Source organism: Anabas testudineus, chromosome 13, assembly GCF_900324465.2.
Source record: "Anabas testudineus chromosome 13, fAnaTes1.2, whole genome shotgun sequence".
NCBI lineage: Eukaryota > Metazoa > Chordata > Actinopteri > Anabantiformes > Anabantidae > Anabas > Anabas testudineus.
The window spans coordinates 24,696,130-24,718,273 of NC_046622.1; the positions used below are offsets into that span (position 1 = coordinate 24,696,130).

The 22,144-nt window shown below is 42.5% G+C and overlaps 1 protein-coding gene across 2 annotated transcripts; it reads right to left on the minus strand.

Annotated features, from left to right (window-relative positions):
* Positions 1–14,099: 14,099 nt before the first annotated feature.
* Positions 14,100–21,941, minus strand: tbx2b (T-box transcription factor 2b). 2 transcript variants are annotated; one of them, XM_026369227.1, is made up of 8 exons: positions 21,851–21,941; positions 20,774–21,611; positions 19,600–19,867; positions 17,817–17,963; positions 16,718–16,794; positions 16,450–16,619; positions 15,133–15,716; positions 14,100–14,662 (listed from the first exon to the last, which is right to left on the minus strand). In XM_026369227.1, the coding sequence occupies exons 2-8, from the start codon at positions 21,130–21,132 to the stop codon at positions 14,213–14,215; spliced, it is 2,055 nt and encodes a 684-aa protein (XP_026225012.1). In that variant the 5' UTR covers positions 21,133–21,611; positions 21,851–21,941; the 3' UTR covers positions 14,100–14,212. The 2 variants fall into 2 exon arrangements, with proteins under 2 accessions (XP_026225012.1, XP_026225004.1); XM_026369219.1 differs by having other exon boundaries at positions 17,817–17,969.
* Positions 21,942–22,144: the final 203 nt, after the last annotated feature.

Consider the following 22,144-nt stretch of genomic DNA (forward strand, 5'->3'; position numbering starts at 1 on the left):
ATTCATTACCGTGGTTTTATGTTTCGCAAAGTAAATTCTATTAAGTGTTCCGACACAGCTACATTGTTGTGCTCTTGTGTGTCTACGTCAAACATCGCCTCACTTTTGTGAGTAGGATTTCTGAAAGTGAAAAGGAAATTCTAATAAAGTACGACAAATTAAACAGATTTAACATTTAACACCATTTAAACAGACGGAACACCAGTAACCAGCTAATTATCTCAGCAGAAATGACAAATGAGATTATGTGGTATAGTTAGCTAGCTATCGAGCTAATGTTAGCATCATGAGTGGTGAACAAACGTGCTCTAGTGAGTAGATTTTACCGTAGCAGGTTTCTGTGCATGTTGTGCAACCCAGTCCCCTAAAAAATGATGTTTCTATAAAACTTAACTGCAAACACGATTCCGTTTTTGCAGTACACAGAATTGTTATGTAGTGGTGAAACATATGTTTTGAATGAACGACGCTCTACATTTATTAGCAGACGTCTGGTCAGGAGGTGGTTGGGGTGGATGGAGCGTGCACGACTGGCTGACAAGCTGCTGAGTTCGAGAACCAAACTCCAGCCTGAGGTTACTGCAGGACTGTGCAGTACGTGCACAATAACTCTTCCAGCTGTGCACAGTTCCAGATAGAAGCAAGAAACGACTTTCTAAAAACTTCACTATCTTTTGTCTGAGCTTTTAACTGTATCACAGTCTTCATCAACTGGAATTCTTCTCAATGTAACTTGTGACGCACATTTTTTAAAAACATCTCCTCCTGAAGGGTGATTCAGTTCGACTGGGAAAGGCCTTCACTGGCTGTAAACAATTCCCCCCTTAAAGGGATGGCTTCCATCTTTTATATGTGTGGACCTACGCTTCACGTGATGTGCTATAGAGTTGTTTTGAATATGTCACAGAGTACATCTTCATTATGTGGAGGGATTAAGCTGGCGGTCACATTAGATTGAGCCCTTAATCCTCTGTGGCCAATTATTGGAAGAGCAGCGGTTTGAGTTTCTGCAAAAGCCTTTAAATGTAGTCACAAACAGTGGTTTGACACATTTGGAAGTTGGCAGGATGTTTCCTCCTGCAGTGTCGGGAACGCTGAAGATCTATGCCTCAAGTGGCAGATATCTTAAATTTAGTTCATGGCACACATTATAGGTGGTCAGCACTTAACTGTAGCTTTCCCGAAAATATTTTTGTGTTACTGACACATAGAAATATTTATGTCCCACATCATAGGGACAGTAAACAGTAGTTCAAGCCATTCATCTTTAGTGTTGGCACAAATCACACACACACAGCATTAATGAGTGTGAGCATCTATCTCTGAGTTCACTTACCGCTCAGAGCAAACAGTGCTGGGACAGCGGAGCTCCATCAAACCGGAGGAAGAACTAACTCACACTCAGTCATCGTCCTCCCTCTTTCTGTCAGCAGCCACGGACACATTGCTGCATGTGTGAAGTGATTGAGCTGCTGCAGAGGTCACAGATAATTCAACTAGGACTAGTAGAAATGTTTTTCTACTCACAGGGTTACTATGATTAACCAACAGTTTTTTTCCTCCAGAGCATAATGTGGAGGTTTTCTCCAGACACACAGTGAGGATATCTGTCATGTTATTTCACACATTGGGACTTATCAACATGTTTTATTTATTAAAGAGCTTTTGTGTGTGTTTATGGAGACTGGGCTTATTTAAAGTGTGAAGTGGAATCATAGGAATCCAGTATCCTTCTGATTAGTTACATACATTTGTGAAACAATTTCATAACTGTTACAAAACATTACATGTTGTATGATTATACTGTAAGACAGTAACATTCACTGGTATGAACAGTTACATTACATTACACATTTCATTATTTGGCTGGTTTGGATGACAGCATGGTTGTTGTAATTGCTTCATACCAGAAAGACATTCTGAATGTTCCCAACCATTACTCAGAATGTCAGAAGTGCTGAAATTGTAACTTAGCCAGCAAATACAGACTAAAAAAATAATATTGAGGACACTGACACTCCCAGTGTGATCATATGTAGGAGTTTGGATTTGAACTACCTAACAAACACAGAAGGTATTTATATACAATTATAGAGAGGTTACACACCGGGATATTGTCTGTCTCTATGTGTCAGCATTGTGATAAGCTGGTGAGCTGTCCAGGGTGCCTGTCACATGTCAGCTGCGATCGGCCTTGAGGCCCCTGAGATCCACTAACAGAGAAGCAAGTACAGCTTATGTATGGATTGATTATTTTAAACACCAGAAATACAGTATATTCTTGACAATGCTTGCGTACAGATTACATTGGCCTCGCTCTTCTCTGCTATCTCTTCTTTTCATTGACCCCGACAAAGCGAGATGGCCGCCCACCGTGAGCCTCGTTCAGCTGAAGGTTTCTTTTACTAAAGGGAGTTTTTCCCCTCCACTGTCGCCAGGTGCTGCTCAAGTGGGATTGTTGATTTTTATAATTCTGTAAGGTCTAAACTATACTTGTAAGGTTCCTTTAGATGATTTTAGTTGTAATTTGGTTCTTTAAACAGAAACATCAGTAAAAACATGCAATATAAAATAATTTTAAAAATATTGAACATCCAATTTCTCACAAACAAAACCTGACCTCCTAACACACTCTAAACATCTATCACAATTTTATAAGTCACATTGTTTTTCACATTAGTGAAATATATACTGTATACTTCTCGTTATATTCATTGAAATCACAATTATTCATATAATTTATCACCAAATACTGTGTGTTGCTAGTCTATGATCATAAACAGTATAATAACTGTGTAGAAAAGCAATTAATGAATAGACACATATCTTATAAAAATATATTTCTTATTAATATATAATTATAAATATTATTTGTATTATAATCATAATCTGTAATTATATATTTCAATTATAACAGTTCAATTAAAGAAAAACAGCCAAATTGCTGCCATGTGCATGAATTTATTTTTGGGTATATTAAAACGGTCAACTTTAGATGTCTAGATCTACATCTACAGTGTGTTCTACATCTTCTTACATACAGTGGCCAGAAAAAGCAATAATAATAAGAGTATTGGACTACAAATATAATGTACCTAAAATAACAACATAAAAATGATGTCTTTATTGAGAAAAACTATATGAACCTCATAGTATTACTGATAAAAGTATGTGAACCCTTGGCATTAATAACTGGTTGACTCCACCCCACCCCCTTGGCAGCAATAACCTAAACCAGGCACTTCCTTAGCTGTGGATCAGACCTGCACATTGTTCAGGAAGTATTTTAGCCCATTCTTCCTGCAGAACCGCTTTAGCTCTGTCATATTCTTTGGATGTTTCATGTGTGTGGCTCTCTTCAAGTTGTTCCATAGCATCTCTATTGGGTTGAGGTCTGGGCTCTGACTTGGCCACTCCAAAAGGCATAGACGTTGCGTCACTCAACTTCTACAAAGTTTCAGCTGATGTACAGACATTTTCACATTGAAGAAGCCTGCAAGCTGGCCAGGCCCTGATGCATCAAAGCAGGCTCAAACTATGATGTTTCCTCCACCATAATTGCAATTGGGATGATGTTTTCATTATGATATGCTGTGCCCTTTTTCGTCTGTCCACAAAACATTTTGCCAATACTGTGGTAGAGTGTCAATGTGCTCTTTGTTAAACTAAACAGGCATTCAGCAATGTTCTTTTTAGTAAGCAGTAAGATCCTTCGTGGTGTCCTGCCATAGACACCCTGCTTGTTCAATGTTTTACGTACTGTAGACTCATGAACACGGATGTTAGCTGGGTCTAATGATGCCCGTCACTCGAGGTTGTTTTTTACCTTATTAATAAGTGTTTGCTGTGCTCTTGGAGTCATTTTGACTGGTCACCCACTTCTTGGTAGATTAGCCACAGTCCCAAATTGTCTCCATTTGTAGATTGTTTTTCCTAACTCTAGAATGGGGAATATCTATAGTTGTTGAGTTATTCATATCATTGTAACCGTTTCCAAAAGGTTCACATACTTTTTGTTGCCATTGTATATTGGAAGGAAAAACTGGCAAAAGATACAGTGAGAACACTGACCACTGAGTGACTCCCAGTGCTCTGCAGCTCCTGTTGGGATCACATGCAGTGACTTTAAAAAATGTATGACCTTGAAATTTCACGATAGTAACATACTGTGCAAGCCATTTGCTTGTGCACTGTTTGAGTGTTGACACTAACTGACACTAACTGTATCACACAGAGAATCAATGTAAGATTTTTGGGTTTTATAGCTAAATTATTAATTACAAGGATCTCATTAGTAAATGTCTGGATGAATGAAATCAAGCAAAAGCAGGAGTGTCTGATCTATTACAATGAAACTGTACTGATGTTGTCTAAAAGCAGACTATCAGAGTTACAGCTTCCATAAAACTGCTCCTGTTTATCTGGCCTCTTTCTCTCTGCTCCACCTCATAAGCTCTGGCGTCTCACTAGTTCTCCAGTGCTCGCATTTAAACAGTGTCATGCCCTTTGTTTTTCAGAGTTAAGCCCCTGGATCCTTTGAAGTGGGCGCCATGTTTGCACTGTGACCATTTAATTCGGAGTGCAGCTTGATGATATTAGTGTCAGGGTCAATTGCTGATTTGAGCTGGACTTTGGAAGCTGCCTGGCTGGCAGTACGTAGGCATCATGTGCTGCTCGGTTCAAGATCTGGTCAAACCCATAGTCTTACTTACACTCACATACACACTCCAGCTCCCCTGGTTCCTCTGATCCCCGAGCATGTGACAGGGCAGACATGGGACCTGGTTATCCTGCAGACTTCACAGACTTGAGCCCAGAATTGTGGAAATCATTGCTCAGACCTCCCATGATGGGACTTGTTGTCCCTCATTGTCTTCTTTCTCAATCTAATCATCAAAATGCCAAAACGTACAGTCTGTGTTTTAGTTGTGCCTCAGTGAAGACATGGCTTTTCCATGTGCACAGAATGTGGATGTGATGCATTTGGACTTTCCCTGCTGCCTTTTATGTGGCTTTCTAATAGCAGATGTAGATCTCGACATCTGTGGCTCTTATTGGACTCTTACATATTAAACCAAAGAGGAAGCAGAACCCGTTGGAAGTGAATTTTGTTTATAGACCTAAAACTCCTAAGTCTTCATCACTTCTGATCCACAGGTGCTGGTAAGCATGCCATAACTTGTGCCATACAACTAGGAATCTTAAACCCTTGCAACAAGCATCTTAGTTTTTATTCTTTACGGAGATGTCCACGCTCTGGTGTTGTTCAAACTCCCCCTGTTGTTTGACCTCTGTCACAGCTTCTGAGCTAAATGTGAAACAGCAGTGTGTTTGTGCCTGTGACAAACCCATAAAGTAGAGACATTTGTGACAAGGACAAGCTCGTCTGAATTTTTTTCCACGTGTTGGTGCGGGTCATTAAAATTAAATGGGACTCAGGGATTTTAGGGACTAGTTTTTGTCCCCATCCTCTCTTCTGGACTTTTCCAGCTTTAGTCAGTTGCTGGCGATAAAAGCTGGGCAGTCATTTGTCTTGCTGCACTTCACTATATCTCAGCTTTTATTGGGTGTGAGTGACTTGTCAGTGGTCTTCTAAAATGCATTTCAAGATTTTTTTGGGGGGGTGGGGGGCAGCCTTTGTTCTCATTGAGGATAAAAAACCCTGTCAGTGTTGGAGAGAGAAGACGGACTTCCCACACAATAATGTGTCCACCAGTGTGTTTCTTTATTTTACAGTATGTACAGGAGCATAACGTGTATTCAATATAATATGTTTGTGTCGATAATTATAATCACACTCCTCTGTTCGGATTGTCACAGATCAATTGATCCATTAATATTAGACCTAAAAGACCCCAGAGTTTAACAATCTACTACAACACAGTAATGATCAACATCAATATGCAGCAATGGATTTTAATTTTATGCAGAAGTTGAATATACGATTCATTTCCAAAGTGTCATTGAGTGTGGTTTCACTTTTATTGCAAAATAATATGCACCAATCAGACACAACATTTAAACCCCCTAGTGGTGTTAATGTTGTGGTGGACAGAGGGCAGCATGGGCATTCTGAGTGCTGACCAAACATTAAAATCACCAAGTCGGGTTAATGTTTCCCCTGCTTAATGTATAAGTAACACCTGAATATATACTTTAAATTCACTGTTGTTAACTGAACTTTCTAAATGTACTAATGTGCAACATGGGAAGCCAACTTACTGACAGGAGACTGTTAGAGGTACAATACAAAAATCTATTAAAGTCTTCATCAGTCTGCACTCTGAGTGTTTGGCTGTGACCTGCAGAGGGGTTTTTGCAGTTAAGACGCAGGAAATAGGCTTATTCCCTCCACTGCTTTACCTGATCGGATCCAAACTGATCAGTACCCAGAAAACCACACAGTGTTCCTGTGTGCAACTTTCCAGTGATCCTTCTTTTCAAGCATATTCATGGGTCCTAGATACTGTAGGTATACTGAACCTTATCACTATAAATGAAATTGTGTGTGTGTTTGGATACTGCATACACATCACCATCATATCATGTTGTTTCTGTCGAACTGCTAATCCATTATTATTCTAATCGAGCATTTCCTCTCTTTTAGCTCCATCTATGGTCTCCACCACCTCGTGTGAGATCTTTCTGGTTGTATGTTGGCTGAACTATTAGCAGGTAAAGCCAGGGTAAGAATATTACACACTAAATGCTCTCAAGTTAAGTCCAAAATTTGTTATTACGTTATGTTTACAATGGTCTAACATGTCATTTGTTCATAAACACTGTCTTTGTTTCTGTAGAAGAAGCATCATCAGTCAAACTCCAGTCTGAGTACACTGCATGTCCGTGGAGCAGCTCAGAGTTTATCTAAGCAGCCATGGGTGCATTTTACATGCGTTGGAGCTTGGACAAGTGTTAGGGGGATTGTATGTTTTTAGAAGAGCTGGCGGGTTTAGTCTCACCGTCTTGACTCGGCCCAGGCATCTGTTCATTGTGACAGAGACTGTTAGTCTTTGCTAATCTTTTGTGTTCATCTCACGGTGTGCAGGCCAGACCTCTTAATGCCATCAGAGCAAATGATTTCTCTGGGGTCGGATGTGCACACATCCCACATAGCTCCTTTTGCTTGCACGTCCTCAAGGACTTTGGCTTGATCAAAAGTTCACTTTCACAAAGGCCTGGATATGCAACCGGCTCGTATTGTGTTTGTCATCTGGGCCAGGAGCGTGGGCGGGCGCAGGTTCTTGCTGCTGTTTGATCTAGGACAGTGAAAAGCGTCCATTTCCACGAGAGCCTCCAATGTTTCCTTTAGCAGTAATGAGTGACAAGATGGAGGTTGCCCAGTGTGGCCTTCGCCAGCCACTTCATTAGCTACCCTGCAGTGTTTGGCTTTGCTCTGATTTACGGCTTTTCCATTCAACATCTTTCAGTTTGTAATTTGTCTCTGGAGCAGCAGCTCACAGGAGGATGTACCATGACACGGAGTCTTTATACAGAGCTCTTACATGTTATATTTAGTGCAGATAAAGCTGTGAAACAACCAAGAGTGCAAATGTACACTGGGGTTAAAAACTCTAAACCATGTAGGCTGTCAACTGCAGAAAAGGAAAAAAATGAGAGGAATTGTCTATTTTTTCTCCAGCCAGACACAACATTCTTAGCTAACTAGGACTTTTTTCCTGTTTTTTCTCTCTTACATGGCCACTTACACTCTGCATTACATGAATTCTAAGAGCCCATATTATTCCAGAGCTCCTTTAGAAAAGTATACATTTTAGTTTTTGCCTTCCCAACCCTTCATAAACAGGTTTATTGAGCCTGAAGTTTGAATGGAAAGGCATGCACTCATTACTCTTTCTTAGAACTGAGCAGAGCTTTGATGTACAGTATTTTTTAGGATCAAATGAATGCTCTTCAACACAACTGTAAACGAGAAGAGGTGAGTTTTCTCTGCTGCACAGGCGAGCGCTGCTTCATGGTTGGTCACTCTCTCATTCATTCTGTGAAAATCAACAACCACACAATAGGCAAAACATCCCCACACCTCAGTGTTCCCACCACCGTGTTTGACTGTAGGTTTCATGCATTATTGCCTTAACCTGTTATGTGGCTCTCAGATTGCACCTGTCAACAGTCTGCTGCAGTGCTGAACTTTCTGACTTTAAGTGTTATAAAAGAAAAATTGTTCCTCTAGTAACAAGCTCCTGTCTGCCAGTTGTCTCCGTTACTAACTGGAGGTGATCCCCCAAACTCTATGCTTACACATATCTTATTGTAATAAATAGGAACATGTCCAATGCACAGCGTTAGCAGCAACAGTAATGCCAATTCATCAGGTAGTCCAGCTTTATGTAACAGCTATTAGAATGAAGTGTTTAAAACTGAAAGAAGCAGTTTGAGAAATGATTAAAATGCATCATCTGTCACACCAACTGTAGTTTAATATGAAATTATATATACATTAATTTCCTTTGTAGATATTCTAAATAGCAAGAATCCAATTAGTAAACAAATAGCTTTATACTATGACAAATTTGAAAAAGTAACTGTTGGAGAGACTCCACTGCTGACTATGTTTTTTTTTAAACTAAGAACTGTTTAAAAAAATACAGATTTTTGTATTGTTACTTTAGTTGTTTTAACACATTCCTGTTCAAATGGATTGCATGTATTTGTTTCAGATGTTATTACGTCTATGTTTCTTTCTTATTCTATTTCATGTGATGCAGATAATCATTATCACCACTCACCATTTATCAATATAACGATTTATTGCTTGACCATCTGTAATTGCACTTACATTATAATATCCCTAAGCCTAATCCTGCTGCAGTTCTTCTTTTTTCTGCCTTCTCAATACCATAGTTGTATTGTGCACTGTACCGTATCTTATGATTCAGTGACGCTTGTAAAGTAAGTAAGTACGCCACCTAGTGGTTGTTTGTTTTGGAAGTCACACTGGTAGAGAGGTGACCTTTTGCTGGTAGAATCCTGACGAACTAGTATTTAGATACCACCCTGTACAAATACTCTGTCATAAATAAAATATCTGCATTCAAAATGTTTCTTAAGTTAAGGAAAAAGACAAAACAAAAGTAAAAGTTCTCAATGTATATGATATAACTGGATTGTATTTGAACATTCATGTGTTGGAGCTCATCATTACACTTTATAAGAAACAGCATTTTGTATTATTGATTATATTCACAAATGTAACTAAAATGCTCAAATACATGTAGTGGAGTTGAACTATGACATAGCAGAAAAAGAAACACTTAAATAAAGTTGAAACTGTACTTAAGTACTGTGATCAGTGAAATGTCTTTGTTGTTTCATAATCCATTATCAACCTGAATTTAAACTGTGTGTGTCACCTGTCAGATCATATTACATACAAAAATACAGGAAAAGGAAAAGGAAACAAGAAACACTCGTGTCCAGTGTGAGTGTCAAAGCTTTGCAGCTAGGCTACACTGTGTTTAAGGAAGTAGACCTGTGTTGGCACGATGACTGCAGCAATGACAAACAATCATGAGGTCGTCAAAATAAAAAGGTTAGCAGTGGATGCTGTTTGTGTTAGTAGTCCCACTCTGAAGTCTTGTCAGGCTCTGTTGCTCTCCAAGGGACAAGTCTTGAACTCTCCTTTTGCTTCCTCCGTGTCCAGGAGGGGGCGACGGGCCCCTGCATGCTGTAATGCTGCAGGACTCACAAACACAAGCATGCACATGCACGCTGTGTCGTTTTGCCTGTTAACACAGCACAGGGGATGATGAGACTGATAGGAGAAAATGGCACACCTGCACAACAGTAGAGAGGAAAGGCTTTTCACACATAATAACCCATGGTCAGCTCTACTCATCAAAACTAATTATTGTACCGTACAGTATTCCTCTATCTTCCACTCTACCCACACAGAACCCTACATGCTCATCTTCCAGCTCTGGGGGCCCATGTGAGCAGTCTGGGATCAGGTGCATTTCATACATGTGTATTTCATTGATCTTTTGCGCTGACGGTTGGAATAAACTCACAGCATTCAGAGTTATTTCCTCAAGCACATCGTCCTTTGTGTGTGTATGTGTGTGTGCGTGAGAGAGAGAGAGAGAGCTATTGGCTTGTGGGAGTGTTGCACTGAGGTAAAAGGCTGTGTGTGCTTTCTCCTTCCCTCTCCAGTGCCTCCTCCTGAAAGAGCACAGCAGCCTGTGATTGGACCGCTGTGGACCAGTGCAAAAGCTGCACCTGAGCCAAGCAGCCAATGAGGTGCCTGCACCGCCAGTGGAGGAGCAGCCTACAGGGCTGCAGCGGAACATTATGCACTCTGGAGACGCCACACAGGTTTGTGAGTTGTTTCCCAGCGCTGCAGACTGTTCTGTTACTGGCCCTTCATTCTGCTTTTATACAGCATTTACAGAACTGCAGAATTGTCTCCCCTGCTTCACAGGCTCATTTACAGACTGGACATGAATATGACACTTTTAATATCTAAATAATTGTCTGTACATATTGGCTTCCAGCTCTCTCAGGTGTAAAATACATCACTCTGCAACTTTAAATATCAGTCAGTGTCCAGGGGTCAGAGGAGGGTCATCAGAGCAGACTGAGCATGCCCTTCCCCATCATATGATTTATTATAATGAGACTCTCTAATCACACAAAATCAACAGGTTTCAGTAACAATCAGCTTCAAAGGGACAAACCATTAAACATCGTATAATATAAAACAAACAACATTTGTTCCTACTGAAATTCATGTCATTTAAATCTGGGAGTTGTTGCAACACATTCTAACGAACTATGAAGTGTAAAACTGTAAATGAGTTCATTAGAAGTGGAAAAAGTATTCAGTGTTCCAGTACAAATACAAATACTTCATTCCAAATGTTTCATGTAAAGTATGGACAGTAAAAGTATTTAACTGGTCCATTAGTAATATTATACCTATAATATTAATTATGACTGAATCATTGCAGGATTATTATAATGATGTTAGTGCTAATTTGAACTAACAAATATTAATAATGAAATGAAAAGAGTTCTGTTTAGATCTTTAATAAACAAATTCTCTTGTGGCAGGTGTCAGATGTGAAATGGGCAGAAAATAGAAATACTTAAATAAAAAGTACAAAAATATGTATTAGTGGGCTTTGAATAAAAGTCATTTGGTATTCTTCACTAGGAACTTTCAGAGTGTATTTATTTATAATGTAGAACAACAAACCTATGTTCTGATTTCTGACTATTTTAAAGCATGTTTAATTAACTGTAAATACAAATGTAAGATTTGTAGAAACCAGCAGAGACTCCACATTTTCAGAGTGGACTATTTGTACATGTGTAATCTGGGGCAGGCAGACTGACAAGAGACTAGATCCCAGCAGGCTCTGTGCTCCTGGAGATAAGGAGAGCAGATAGAGACCGGGGGCCCGGCTCTGTGTGTTGTTCACGTTTCACACAGTAAACACCAGGAAATGTGCTGCTACTAACTCTGACGTTGTTCTGTTGCCCTACAACAGCTTCAGGATCTACACATGCCTGCACTGATCATTTCCCAAAGTTGTGAATAATCTTGGCCTTTTTACCCCATGCCGTCAGCAGCCATTACTTCTGATCCACGGGGCCTCCACAGGAGCCTATTGATCACTCATTGACTGATTGATTTAGACAAATACTTTATTCTCCCAGAGTGCGAGGTCGAGTCGCTCTCCCTGTTAATTGAAGATAACAGAGTGGCAACAATGGCCCGCGTAATAGAATGAGAGTTTTGTGATTATCGCTGCAGAAAGAAAAGAAAATGAAGATGAAGGGGAGCAGGAGGAGGAGGAGGACGAGGGGGAGGAGGGGGCGCTCTAATTAGGAAGCGGGCGGTGTGGAGGCTGTGGCCGGCAGGCAGGCGACAGGCGCCGGGTCCCGGACAAAAGGCTGTCTGCTGCCCTAAACTCCCCCCTGCTTAACCCTTTAAACCGAGATACACACACACACACAGGTTCACATTCACAAACAATGCACAACTTCTTTTCAGAGAACTCCACTTTCATTTTTTATTAACAGTAATTAGTTGTTGCTGCCTGTTCCACCCTGCACATCCCAACATGTTTGACCCTGGTTACCGACGCAGAATATCACACATTAAAACCCATTCAGGGAACGGTTAACAGTTGCAGAGGATGTGTGTGTGTGTGTGTGTGTGTGTGTGTGTGTGTGAGCTCAGCAGAGAAAGTTCTTCCTATAAATACTGACATTACTCGACTCTTTCTAAAAATACAGCCGCGCACACAATACTGAAGGAAACGCTGTTGACGGTGACTGAGGACCTGCTCAAAATAGAGCTGGTCGGCAGTGCAGGGAGGAGACACACCCGATGTAACATAAACAGAAGTGAACAGCTGTACAGATGATGCTCCTGCTGCTGGAAGAACAAGTTCTATTGCACCAGCTTAAATAAGAAAACACCTTTTTATATGGAGATGTTTTAGTTATGTAAGCATAAAAATCTACAACCAATTTCCCAACTGATTTTGAATTTCTCTTTTCAACATGTGGAATTAAACGCAATAACATGTCTGATGAGGAGCTCCTGTTAAACATGCGCCCGACAGAGGGCGCTCCCGGCCCACCTGTACGCTGTGGGAGTGCGTGAGCTCAGAGAGAAGTTAATGACAACAATGACAATAAAATAATAATAATGATGATACACCCGCAAGCTTTAAGCACAACGATTTTTTTATTGAAATTGTGAGACAATCAAAAAAAAAAAAAAAAAAAAAAAAAAAGAAAAAAGAAAAAGAAATACCCGGACAACCAGCATAAACAAGATACTTTCATCTTTAAATATATTTATGAATAGATATGAATGCGCCCGTTGGAGGAATTGCTTTGAACATCTCCTGGCTGGAGTGAGTAACCTGAGGTGTGTTCCTCTGTATGTGTCGGTGGATGCAGACTAAAACATGGCACACACGCCTCCTAAAAACAAAAATAGAAAAACAAAAAACAAAACAAAAAAAAAAAAAAACAACAAAAAAAAAAAACCAAAACAAATCTGCGATGTTTCATATACAGTTTGTCAAACCAACAAGCGCTAAATAGCTTCCATTTACAGTATATGTTCTTGTAAAATTGGGGAGAGGAGGAAGAGGAGGAGAAAAAAAAAATTAAATTCGAAATATATACACGCTAATATACAGCCTTGAATAAATTAATACCAATTGCATATTCTTGGATCTTAGCTTTATTTACAGAATTTTTCTCTTATTCTAAATTACATAAATAGTTGAAAAACATTTTTTTCTGGCAGGAAATGATGCGCGCTCCTTCCTTCCTTCCTTCTTTCCTTCCTTTCTTTCTTTCTTTCTTTCTTTCTGTGGCAGACGGAACATTCGTCGCTTCCATCCCTTTAGAAATAATCAGGCCTGGAAAAAATCAAGGTTTTTTTGGATGCAGCTTGACCTGCCTGTCGGCGTGATGTGGCTCCCGTTTCAGTTCTCGGCTGCGGGTGGTTTAAAAAAAAAAAAAAAAAAAAAAAAAAAAAAAAGCCAGACTTGGATGCTCAAAGGCTTCAAGTTAACCAAACTCAACACACACACTCTCCACCGTGCGCCGCTCAGTCTGCGGCGCTGCAGACTCTCAGGCAGGTTGGACCGATATCTGAGGGCCGATACTGGCCTTGTGTGGTCCACCTCCGATAGAAAGGGCGTTAGAAAGTTGGATTCATTACATCTTCTGCTTTGGAATGATCAGCATTACTCTCTACAGATGCTTTGTTCAATTGTTGCAGTTTTTAAATTAGATATATTTTATGACTATTTCATGTTTTATTATCTAAAATCTTCCTGTGTGTGTTTTTTTCCCTTTTTTTTTTTTTTTGCACGTTTCAATTATTTTTGTGAATTGCTTTATTTCATCTATGACAAAATGCTGTAAAAACAAGTTTCTGGAGGGGAGTTGAGGAAGAGGTTTGAGTGTCTGACACGAGTTCAAATGTTGTCCAACATTGCACCTTTAAAACTTGTGAATGTCAAATTTAATTGAACTAAATTTCTGTCAGCCTGCAGGTTTTTTTTGTTTGTTTTTTTTTGAAAAACATCAGTTATCGGCCTTCACTGATCCTTATCGGTCAAACCTAATCCCAGTCTCTGAAATGTGCTGTACAGGACATATGCACTTATAGTCATCTGGTGTTCAAGCCAAGACTTCATCCCAGATAGAGTCTTCATCACTTGGGAGAGTCTGCGGTTGGGGAGGGCTCCCTTTGGCCCTCCAGGCCACTCACCAGTCTCTGAATACTTTGCAGCTCATTCACTGAGTCCTTTACGGAGGTTTTGGGAGACGCGTCCCTCCCGCTTGACCCTCCTGTCTTGTTGTTGCTGTGGTGCTCTGGGGCCGGGCTGGTATCCCTGCTGCCTGGTTTGGAGGATTCGGAGCCCAGGTTAAGGCTGCCCTGCAGGCCGGTGGTGAGCAGGCTGGCGCTCTGAGGCAGCGACACTGGGAGCTGGTATGGGTTGAAGCGCAGCCGAGTCCTGGACGAGCCCAGGAAGGGGTTCCTGGACAGGGGGCTGGAGGTGCTGGTGGTGGGGAGGGCAGAGGCAGAAGCTGCTGCTGCAGCTGCCGCCATGTAGGTGTAAGGGTACGGGAACAGTCCTCCAAACGGAGGCATAGGGATGCCCTGAAATATAAAAGACAAAAGACTTGTCACACATGGACAAATGACTAATTCCAGTCAATTAGCTTATAATCAAAGTCGTGTATATGCCTTCTACTTCTTATTTACAACTTTTATAAAACTCAAATACAAAACTTTGTACGTTTAAATAATAACTTGATCAATTGTGCTTTTAATTAAATCCCGTTCTAATACAAACACACACAGTCCCACTTGTTTGCCCGTACTAAATACTGCCACTTTACTTTACTTCTCATACTTATTTTCAGCACCTAATTCAGCCCAGCGCTGATTCATGCAACATGAACTACTGCTGGTGTCTGAGGTTGATATTAACAGTTGTGATGTTTAAGAAGTGACACCTCATCCTGTTCAGACTCTGACTCCAAGCTTTCCTGTCTTGCTGACATCAGCTCCGTGCTACAGGTGCACAGGCCAACTAAATCATTTTCTGACTGGATGGTCTTTCTTACCTGAGAGGCGAGCATGTGCTGGGACAGATGGAAGGGGAAGGGGTTGGTGGTTCCTCCCGTGCCCTGGGCGGAGAGGTTGCTGTTTTCTAAACCACTTGCTCCGGATACAGAGGCCAGTAGATGCCCCATGCCCATGGCAGAAAAGGCACCGGGGGCCATGGCAAACTGCCCGGGGTGAAACAACAGTGGTGATCCGGTGTTCAGAGGGTTAAAGAACTGCTGACTGTGCAGTCCAGACAGAGCCAGGCTTTGTAAGTGGCCTGGGCTGAAGTGCGAGGGGCTCTCAGTCTGGACCATGAGCGGGGAGAAGGCGTCCTTACTGACACTGATGGCTCCAGCCTCTGAGTCCTTTGTCAACGTGTCCATGTTGTCCTTCCTGTGCCTGCTCTCTGTTTTGTCCTTCTCGAGGCTCCTTATACTGAACATGGAGTCATCCTTCTTCTCTAGGCTCGGCCTTTCCCGCACGCGCTCCTCACACCTGGAGCTGTAGGGGGACACGGGTTCGGGTCCTGGGCTGCTGGAGCCCATGCAGTGCTCGTCGTGATGCTCCAGCTCCTGTTCGCTGTCAGTGCATGTTTTCTCATCTACAACACAGGAATCACATGATGACGTGTTGGATTTTTACAACTCACAATATCCTTTGTGTCACTTCTCAAACGGTTTCAAACATTTCACCATGCCTCACATCATTAGATAAAGCAACACATTTAAATCGACAGCAGGCACATTAGCTGGGAGCTAAGACTTGTTAAATAAATGAGTTTGATAAATAAAAGGAAGTAAAATCCTGGAAAGGTCACACAGTCAAATCTCAGTAACCACAACAAGAGGTTTACACACAGTATATTTTTAACTAGAACATTTCCATTAAACGTGAATATCCCGCTTCAATCCCAACACACACACACACACACACACACGCCAGTACAGGGGCTGATGTGATGGGCTGCTGAGTGTTCACTACATGAGCCAAAACCAGTCCACCAGGAATTAGACGCATACATGTTGCGCAGCAGCCTGTGCCATGACCCTGACGCCGTGGCTGCACGTGATTAGGCCTGAACTCACACTGTCACACTGGACAACGTGAATTATTTAAAAAGCTGTGAAGAGTCATTTCTCTATGGAAGGAGCCTGATTGATTTTCCCTCACGTTGCCGCTTCACCAAACCTCAGTCACAATTTAGCCAATTTAACGAACTTTACATTGTTGAAGATTACACCGAGCGCCCTGTGGTTCTCCGGAGCTGGATTTAAGCCCCTGTTCCACAAACACACCGCGTCCACTACAAATAAACAGCAGCTAATAGATCTCACCTCGACTGGGTCTGCTGAACCTCAGCGGGCTGCTGCTGGCTCCCAGTGGAGAGTGGACGGCGTCTCTGGCGGTCGGAGCCTCGCTGGAGGAGGCGTCAGAGTCCGCGCCCTCCCTGTCCGCCTTGCATTGGTCCTCGTACATCCGCAGCGACGGCATGGTCAGCTGCTTTCTGCACCAACAACAACAATAATATTAATATTAATAATAATAATAATAATAATAATAATAATGTTTGATGTGTAACAGGTATCTGGAGCCACTTTGTACCTTTTCTCCCTCCTGCCGTTCCCCGTGTCTCTGAATCCTTTGGCAAACGGGTTGTTATCAATCTTCAGTTGTGTTATCTGCAGAAGACACAGACACAGAGTGAGTGTAAAAGATGGAGAAACACTGTGTTCAACTGAAAAACCAACGTGTCTGAATTAACATGTGGGGCAGGAGCCACTGAGGGCCTCGGATTTGCATTATTAATACAAGCGTAATGATGGGGCGTTATTCTCATAGGCCCCTGGAGAGGAATTCTGCACACGAAATTTCTCTGTGGGGCCACACAGGCCTCCGTTTCCCCTCAGAAATAAAAAAAAAAAAGGCAGACAGAGCAACACTTGAACAGATGACTATCATATCAATATTTAATAACGTGGTTTGGATCACTGCTGCTTCGCGATACATCCTGGATGTCGGGGAGTGGAGGGGCCGGTGCTGCTCGGCCCCTGGGCCGGTGGCATGGGCCTGCGTGAAGGTGGATGTTGACTCGAACAAGACGCTTCAGGCGTTGTGCCATTTGAGCAGGGAGAGAGTTCCTGCAGCATCTGTCCACCGTGGCTGCAGGCTGACCAGCGCTTTAAATGCCCTTTAATCGATGCTGACTCTTTGCCATAAACTTTTACAACGGGCTCCCCCTCCTCAGCCTCCCCCCCTGGCCCCGACCCTCCTGGACACAAGCTCCAATTAGCATCATGCGGGAGGATAAAGAGTCAGCGAAGCGGCTTCTAATGATGCCATCAAATGTACACATATGATAAACCTTCATTCAAGTGTTTTAAGTGGAATATTGTCTCAAATCTAACGTGAGCTCTGTTAAAGCTGCATCACAATAAGACAGCGTGCCGCGTTCAGGCTCCGCGGACAGCAGACAACTCTCTGGCTGCTGCTGAGATTTCACATCTAGCACTAAACTATAACAGCAATTAAAAAAATCAAGTGGGACATGGGAGTCCTCTGCAGGGAAATTAGGCGACCTACAAAATCAGATTAAGTCTTCGGGGCTTGGCAGCGGGGGGAGGGGACACATGGAGGACATTTATTATGCAAAGTATAGCAGCCATATTAGAGGCCGTGGCTCGGAGTGCGCACGGTGACTCACCTTGTCGTTCTGATACGCAGTCACAGCCACGAACTCGGTCTCCGGGAACACGTAGGTCCTGAAGGTGCTGTACGGGAGCTTCAGGATGTCGTTGGCCCGCACTATGTGGAACCTGGGCTGGTATTTGTGCATGGAGTTCAAGATTGTCTGGACCAGCACACGCAAACACACACAGAAACCAAGTGAACATCACGACACTTTGATGTTTTCTCCACATTAGGACTCGGCACTGCAGCCAGCGCATGTTGACTTGGATCATGCAGCCCATTGTTATTGATGCTGTTATAATTACTGTGTAAGCAGACTTGTCTGTAATTAGCGCGGAGCAAAGGGAAAAACCTGACCAGGCCACACATGTTGTCATGAGGGCTCAGAACCACAGGAAAAAATCCCATTTAATCCAATTTCTAATGGGACAAAACTACACATTTCCACTCTTTCATTCATTTCAAATGCACCACAGTCACTTCCCCGGCTTGGAATTATAGCCTAGGGGTCTGTCTACCCTGACACACACCAACAAACACTTTGCATTTACCATCACATATATTTTTAAATTCCATAAAAACTGTGCCGACATTTAAAAATGTATAAACATGTAAATAATTCAGGATAAATGTGGAATATCAACACATGCAGTAGATGTCTTACACCTGGAACATTAGCAGCATGTGTGTACAGAAAAATCAGAAGAGAAACAAATGACTATTTTATTCTAGACTGACATGTAAATGTTGAATTTGTTTCCAGTCGGAGGCACACTCAGCCTGCCAGCACACATGGATCCTCTCATGTTAGATTATTTCCCTGCATATCATTACACAGGTAAAGATGGTAACATGTGCAGGGATATTTAGGATAAAACCTCAAACACACCGGGCCTGATGTGGTAAAATAACAATCACACTATATTATACTATATTATATTATACTGTATTATATTATATTATACTGTACTGTACTATACTATAATATACTATAATATATTATACTGTACTGTACTATACTATAATATACTATAATATATTATACTGTACTGTACTATACTATAATATACTATATTATTCTATATTATACTATACTATAATGTATTATACTATACTATACTATAATATATTATACTATACTACACGCAGTGAAAGGCTGGAGGGGATATTAGACACTCCAGTCAAACTCATTCCACGTCATGTCTCTGTGACCCGATTTTGCCATACACCACTTAATCCTCAGCTCTGCAAACATTCAGCTCAAATATGATGCTTGTACTTTTAATTCCTGGTACAGCCTCGTTTAAAAAGCAACATTTGAAGGCCTGGGGTCTCCGCCGTGCTTTGACGCAGGCCCTGAGCTGCAGCTGAGAGCGCAGCTCGGTTTGTGAATTTAATGTTTTGGATGCGTGAGGAGAAAATGCAGGCTTATAACATTCTGCAGAGCAGCAAGGACACACAAGCTCAGACGTGTCAACAGCTTTGGCCATGTTTCCTTCATCATTAAAGCCATTTATTTGATATATTTATATTATATTTATAAATATAACGCACACATACTTTTCATGTGTCTTTTTTATTTTTGCACACCTTTTAATTCATCTTAAGCAGTTTTTATTTCTTTTCACTTTTGGTTTGTGTTCATCTGCTGCTACGACCCACTTTTTTATTTTACACATGCTTTATAAAAATCTCATCTTAACTCAACCAGCTCAGACCTCATATAACACGAAATAAATACACATAAATAAATATAAAGCCTTTTTAAAAACAGAGGAAAATATCTCAGTACTTACAAATCCATGTTTGTCTGAGATGTTGTTGGTCAGCTTGAGTTTATGGAAAGCAACAGGCTTGGCCATCCACTGCTCGCCGGTGGCCGGACTGTCCGGGTGGATGTACATCCTCTTGGGCATCTCCGGGTCGGCCTTGCCCGCCACCATCCAGCGGGAGTTGTGGAACTTGTAGCGGCAGTCGTCCGCCGCCACGATGTCCATCAGCAGGATGTATTTGGCTTTTTTATCAAGCCCGTTTATTCGCACTTTGAACGGAGGGAACATCCTCCTGCAGAGAGACACACACACACACACCAAGTCAACACGGCGTGATTCAACCAAACCCAGTGGATCATCATGCGAGGCTGAACAGAGCTGACACGAGAGGCAGGGAAGGCAGAAAAAAGCTATTTTAGATAGAAGCGTTCAGTGTTGCACGGAATTAGGCGACAACAGGCAACAGAAAAACATAAAATAAAACACCCACACACACACACACACCGTGTGAGTGTGTGTGTGTGTGTGGTGCCTCTGTCCGGCTCCAAACCTCCACTACTAAGCTGAGCAGTATATTTGTGACCACAGCACTTTACGTTGCTGCTTTTTGAAGTGACAACATGTTTAGAAAATCCAGAAGCTGCTTCTTCACACTGAAACAGAGTTATGAGAGATAAAACTGGAATGAAGCTTTAAGGCCACATTCCCCCTCCAAACACACCGTGTGCGTCCTGAATGTGTCCTGTGGTCCGACTGGAACCAGAGAAATATCTAATATATACCAGCACATTTAAATCAAACCAAGTTGATTTAATGCTAAATGAAAAGAGTCCAACTCCAAAACGCTGACACTGAACCAGGACTGGAAGTGATTTAAAAACATTTTTAAACTAAATTATATTTAGTGCGTAACGCGACGTACACACATCAGACTCCTGTTGGATCATGGAGTTGATGTGTCTTATTATTATTATTATTATTATTATTATTAATAGTACAACAACGCGTAATAATCCGTGGGAAACTAAACAGCGGCCTGGAGCACAGGCTGCAGATTAATAAGAGGAATAAAAGCTTTTTAGCAGCTCGAAACTTGTGAACCACAGACCACTGTCAGACGAACCGGCGGAGGCCGAATCACCAGTAAAGTATTGTGGGTCTGTCCAGGACAGGAATTAAAGCTGGGACTAATTCTTACCTTCCGGACTTCGTAATAACCATCTCCGTCCCGAGCTTATGAAACTGGTCCCAAAGATCCTTGGCTTCCAGTGTAACTTTGGGGTCGTCGTCCACTTCCTCCTCGGGCTCCAGGCTTTTCATGCTGCGGAGATGAGCCGCCTGATGGTGGCTGAGGGCCGGGTGAAGCCCAGCCTCCGCCGCCCCTGCCAGGCCGTGGTCCGGGATGGGCTTGGTGAGCGCCCCGGGAGGCAGGCTGAGCGCCGGGAAGAAGGAAGGCTGCGCGGCCGCTAGGAAGGCGGACATGGGGAAGTCAGTCGGCCGGTGTGCGTGGAAAGGGTGATAAGCCATTGCAGTCCCTGTAAAAACTGGATCTCTCATCGGTGCATCCACAAAAAGCGACGTGAAATAATGGATATTTTAGTGGTATTTCCCCCAAATCTTCAGCAAATAGCTCCGCGCTTCGCGAGCACTTAGTTTGTGTGTTTCGGTTCAGACGATCAGGGCGCCTTGTCAAACGCACAACACGTTATCAGCGGGAGGAAAACAAGCCCGAGCTGCTGCTGAGGAGCTTTTCCTTTGGTTCCTTCACCGAGTCCTTCACTGGGAGCGGCGCTGTGAAGGCAGAGCCCGGCTGCGCTGGGAGTCTCTCAGAGAAAGAAGCTGTTTCTCTGCTTCAGTCATCCCACACTGACTGGAGAGATGTGGCCCCGTTCACTGCAGATCTGTGACTATCTCACATGTCCTTCCTGCCTCCATCCCCAACACTAATGAACCAAGCCCCTTTGATTGCTGATTTTACGCTTTCTGGACCAATTGTGGGCCCCTATAGGCGTGGTTCTGACAGCTCCGACCAGACTCTAGGAGAGGAGGGGGGACAAGAAGGTGTCGGAAGCATTAGCAGTAAGAAAACATGTCAACAGAATAAAATATTAACCAATGACAGGAAAGATCGGGAAATCCCACCCCCATTTCCAAGCCAACGCCGGGTCAGCGCCCAGTTCTTGGCCGGTGGAGGCATCACCTCCCTCGGCTTGCGTTTTTACAATGCCGCCTTCGGTGAAACCAACCTGTCCACACTGACTGTGTTAAAACTCACCTTTATACAGAGGAACAGCTCCACGGTTGCCACTGTCTTTTTAGAACAACTCCCCACAGTAACCCACGCCTTGCGGCTCAGGCTCTGCGTTCCGGGCTCATTGAATTCAAAGAGCTGCTGCTTCTCTATAACTACACACTTGTAATTATTCAATGTTATCGCTGCTTTGACGGCCGGGATTTGCCTCACACTAGCCGCCCGGGCTATGTTAGCTCTGTGCACACTGACTCGAGCCTCCTACTGCCCCGGCTTCCCCAAGCGAGAGCCATTTATCTGCTCGTTTTTTCTCGTCGG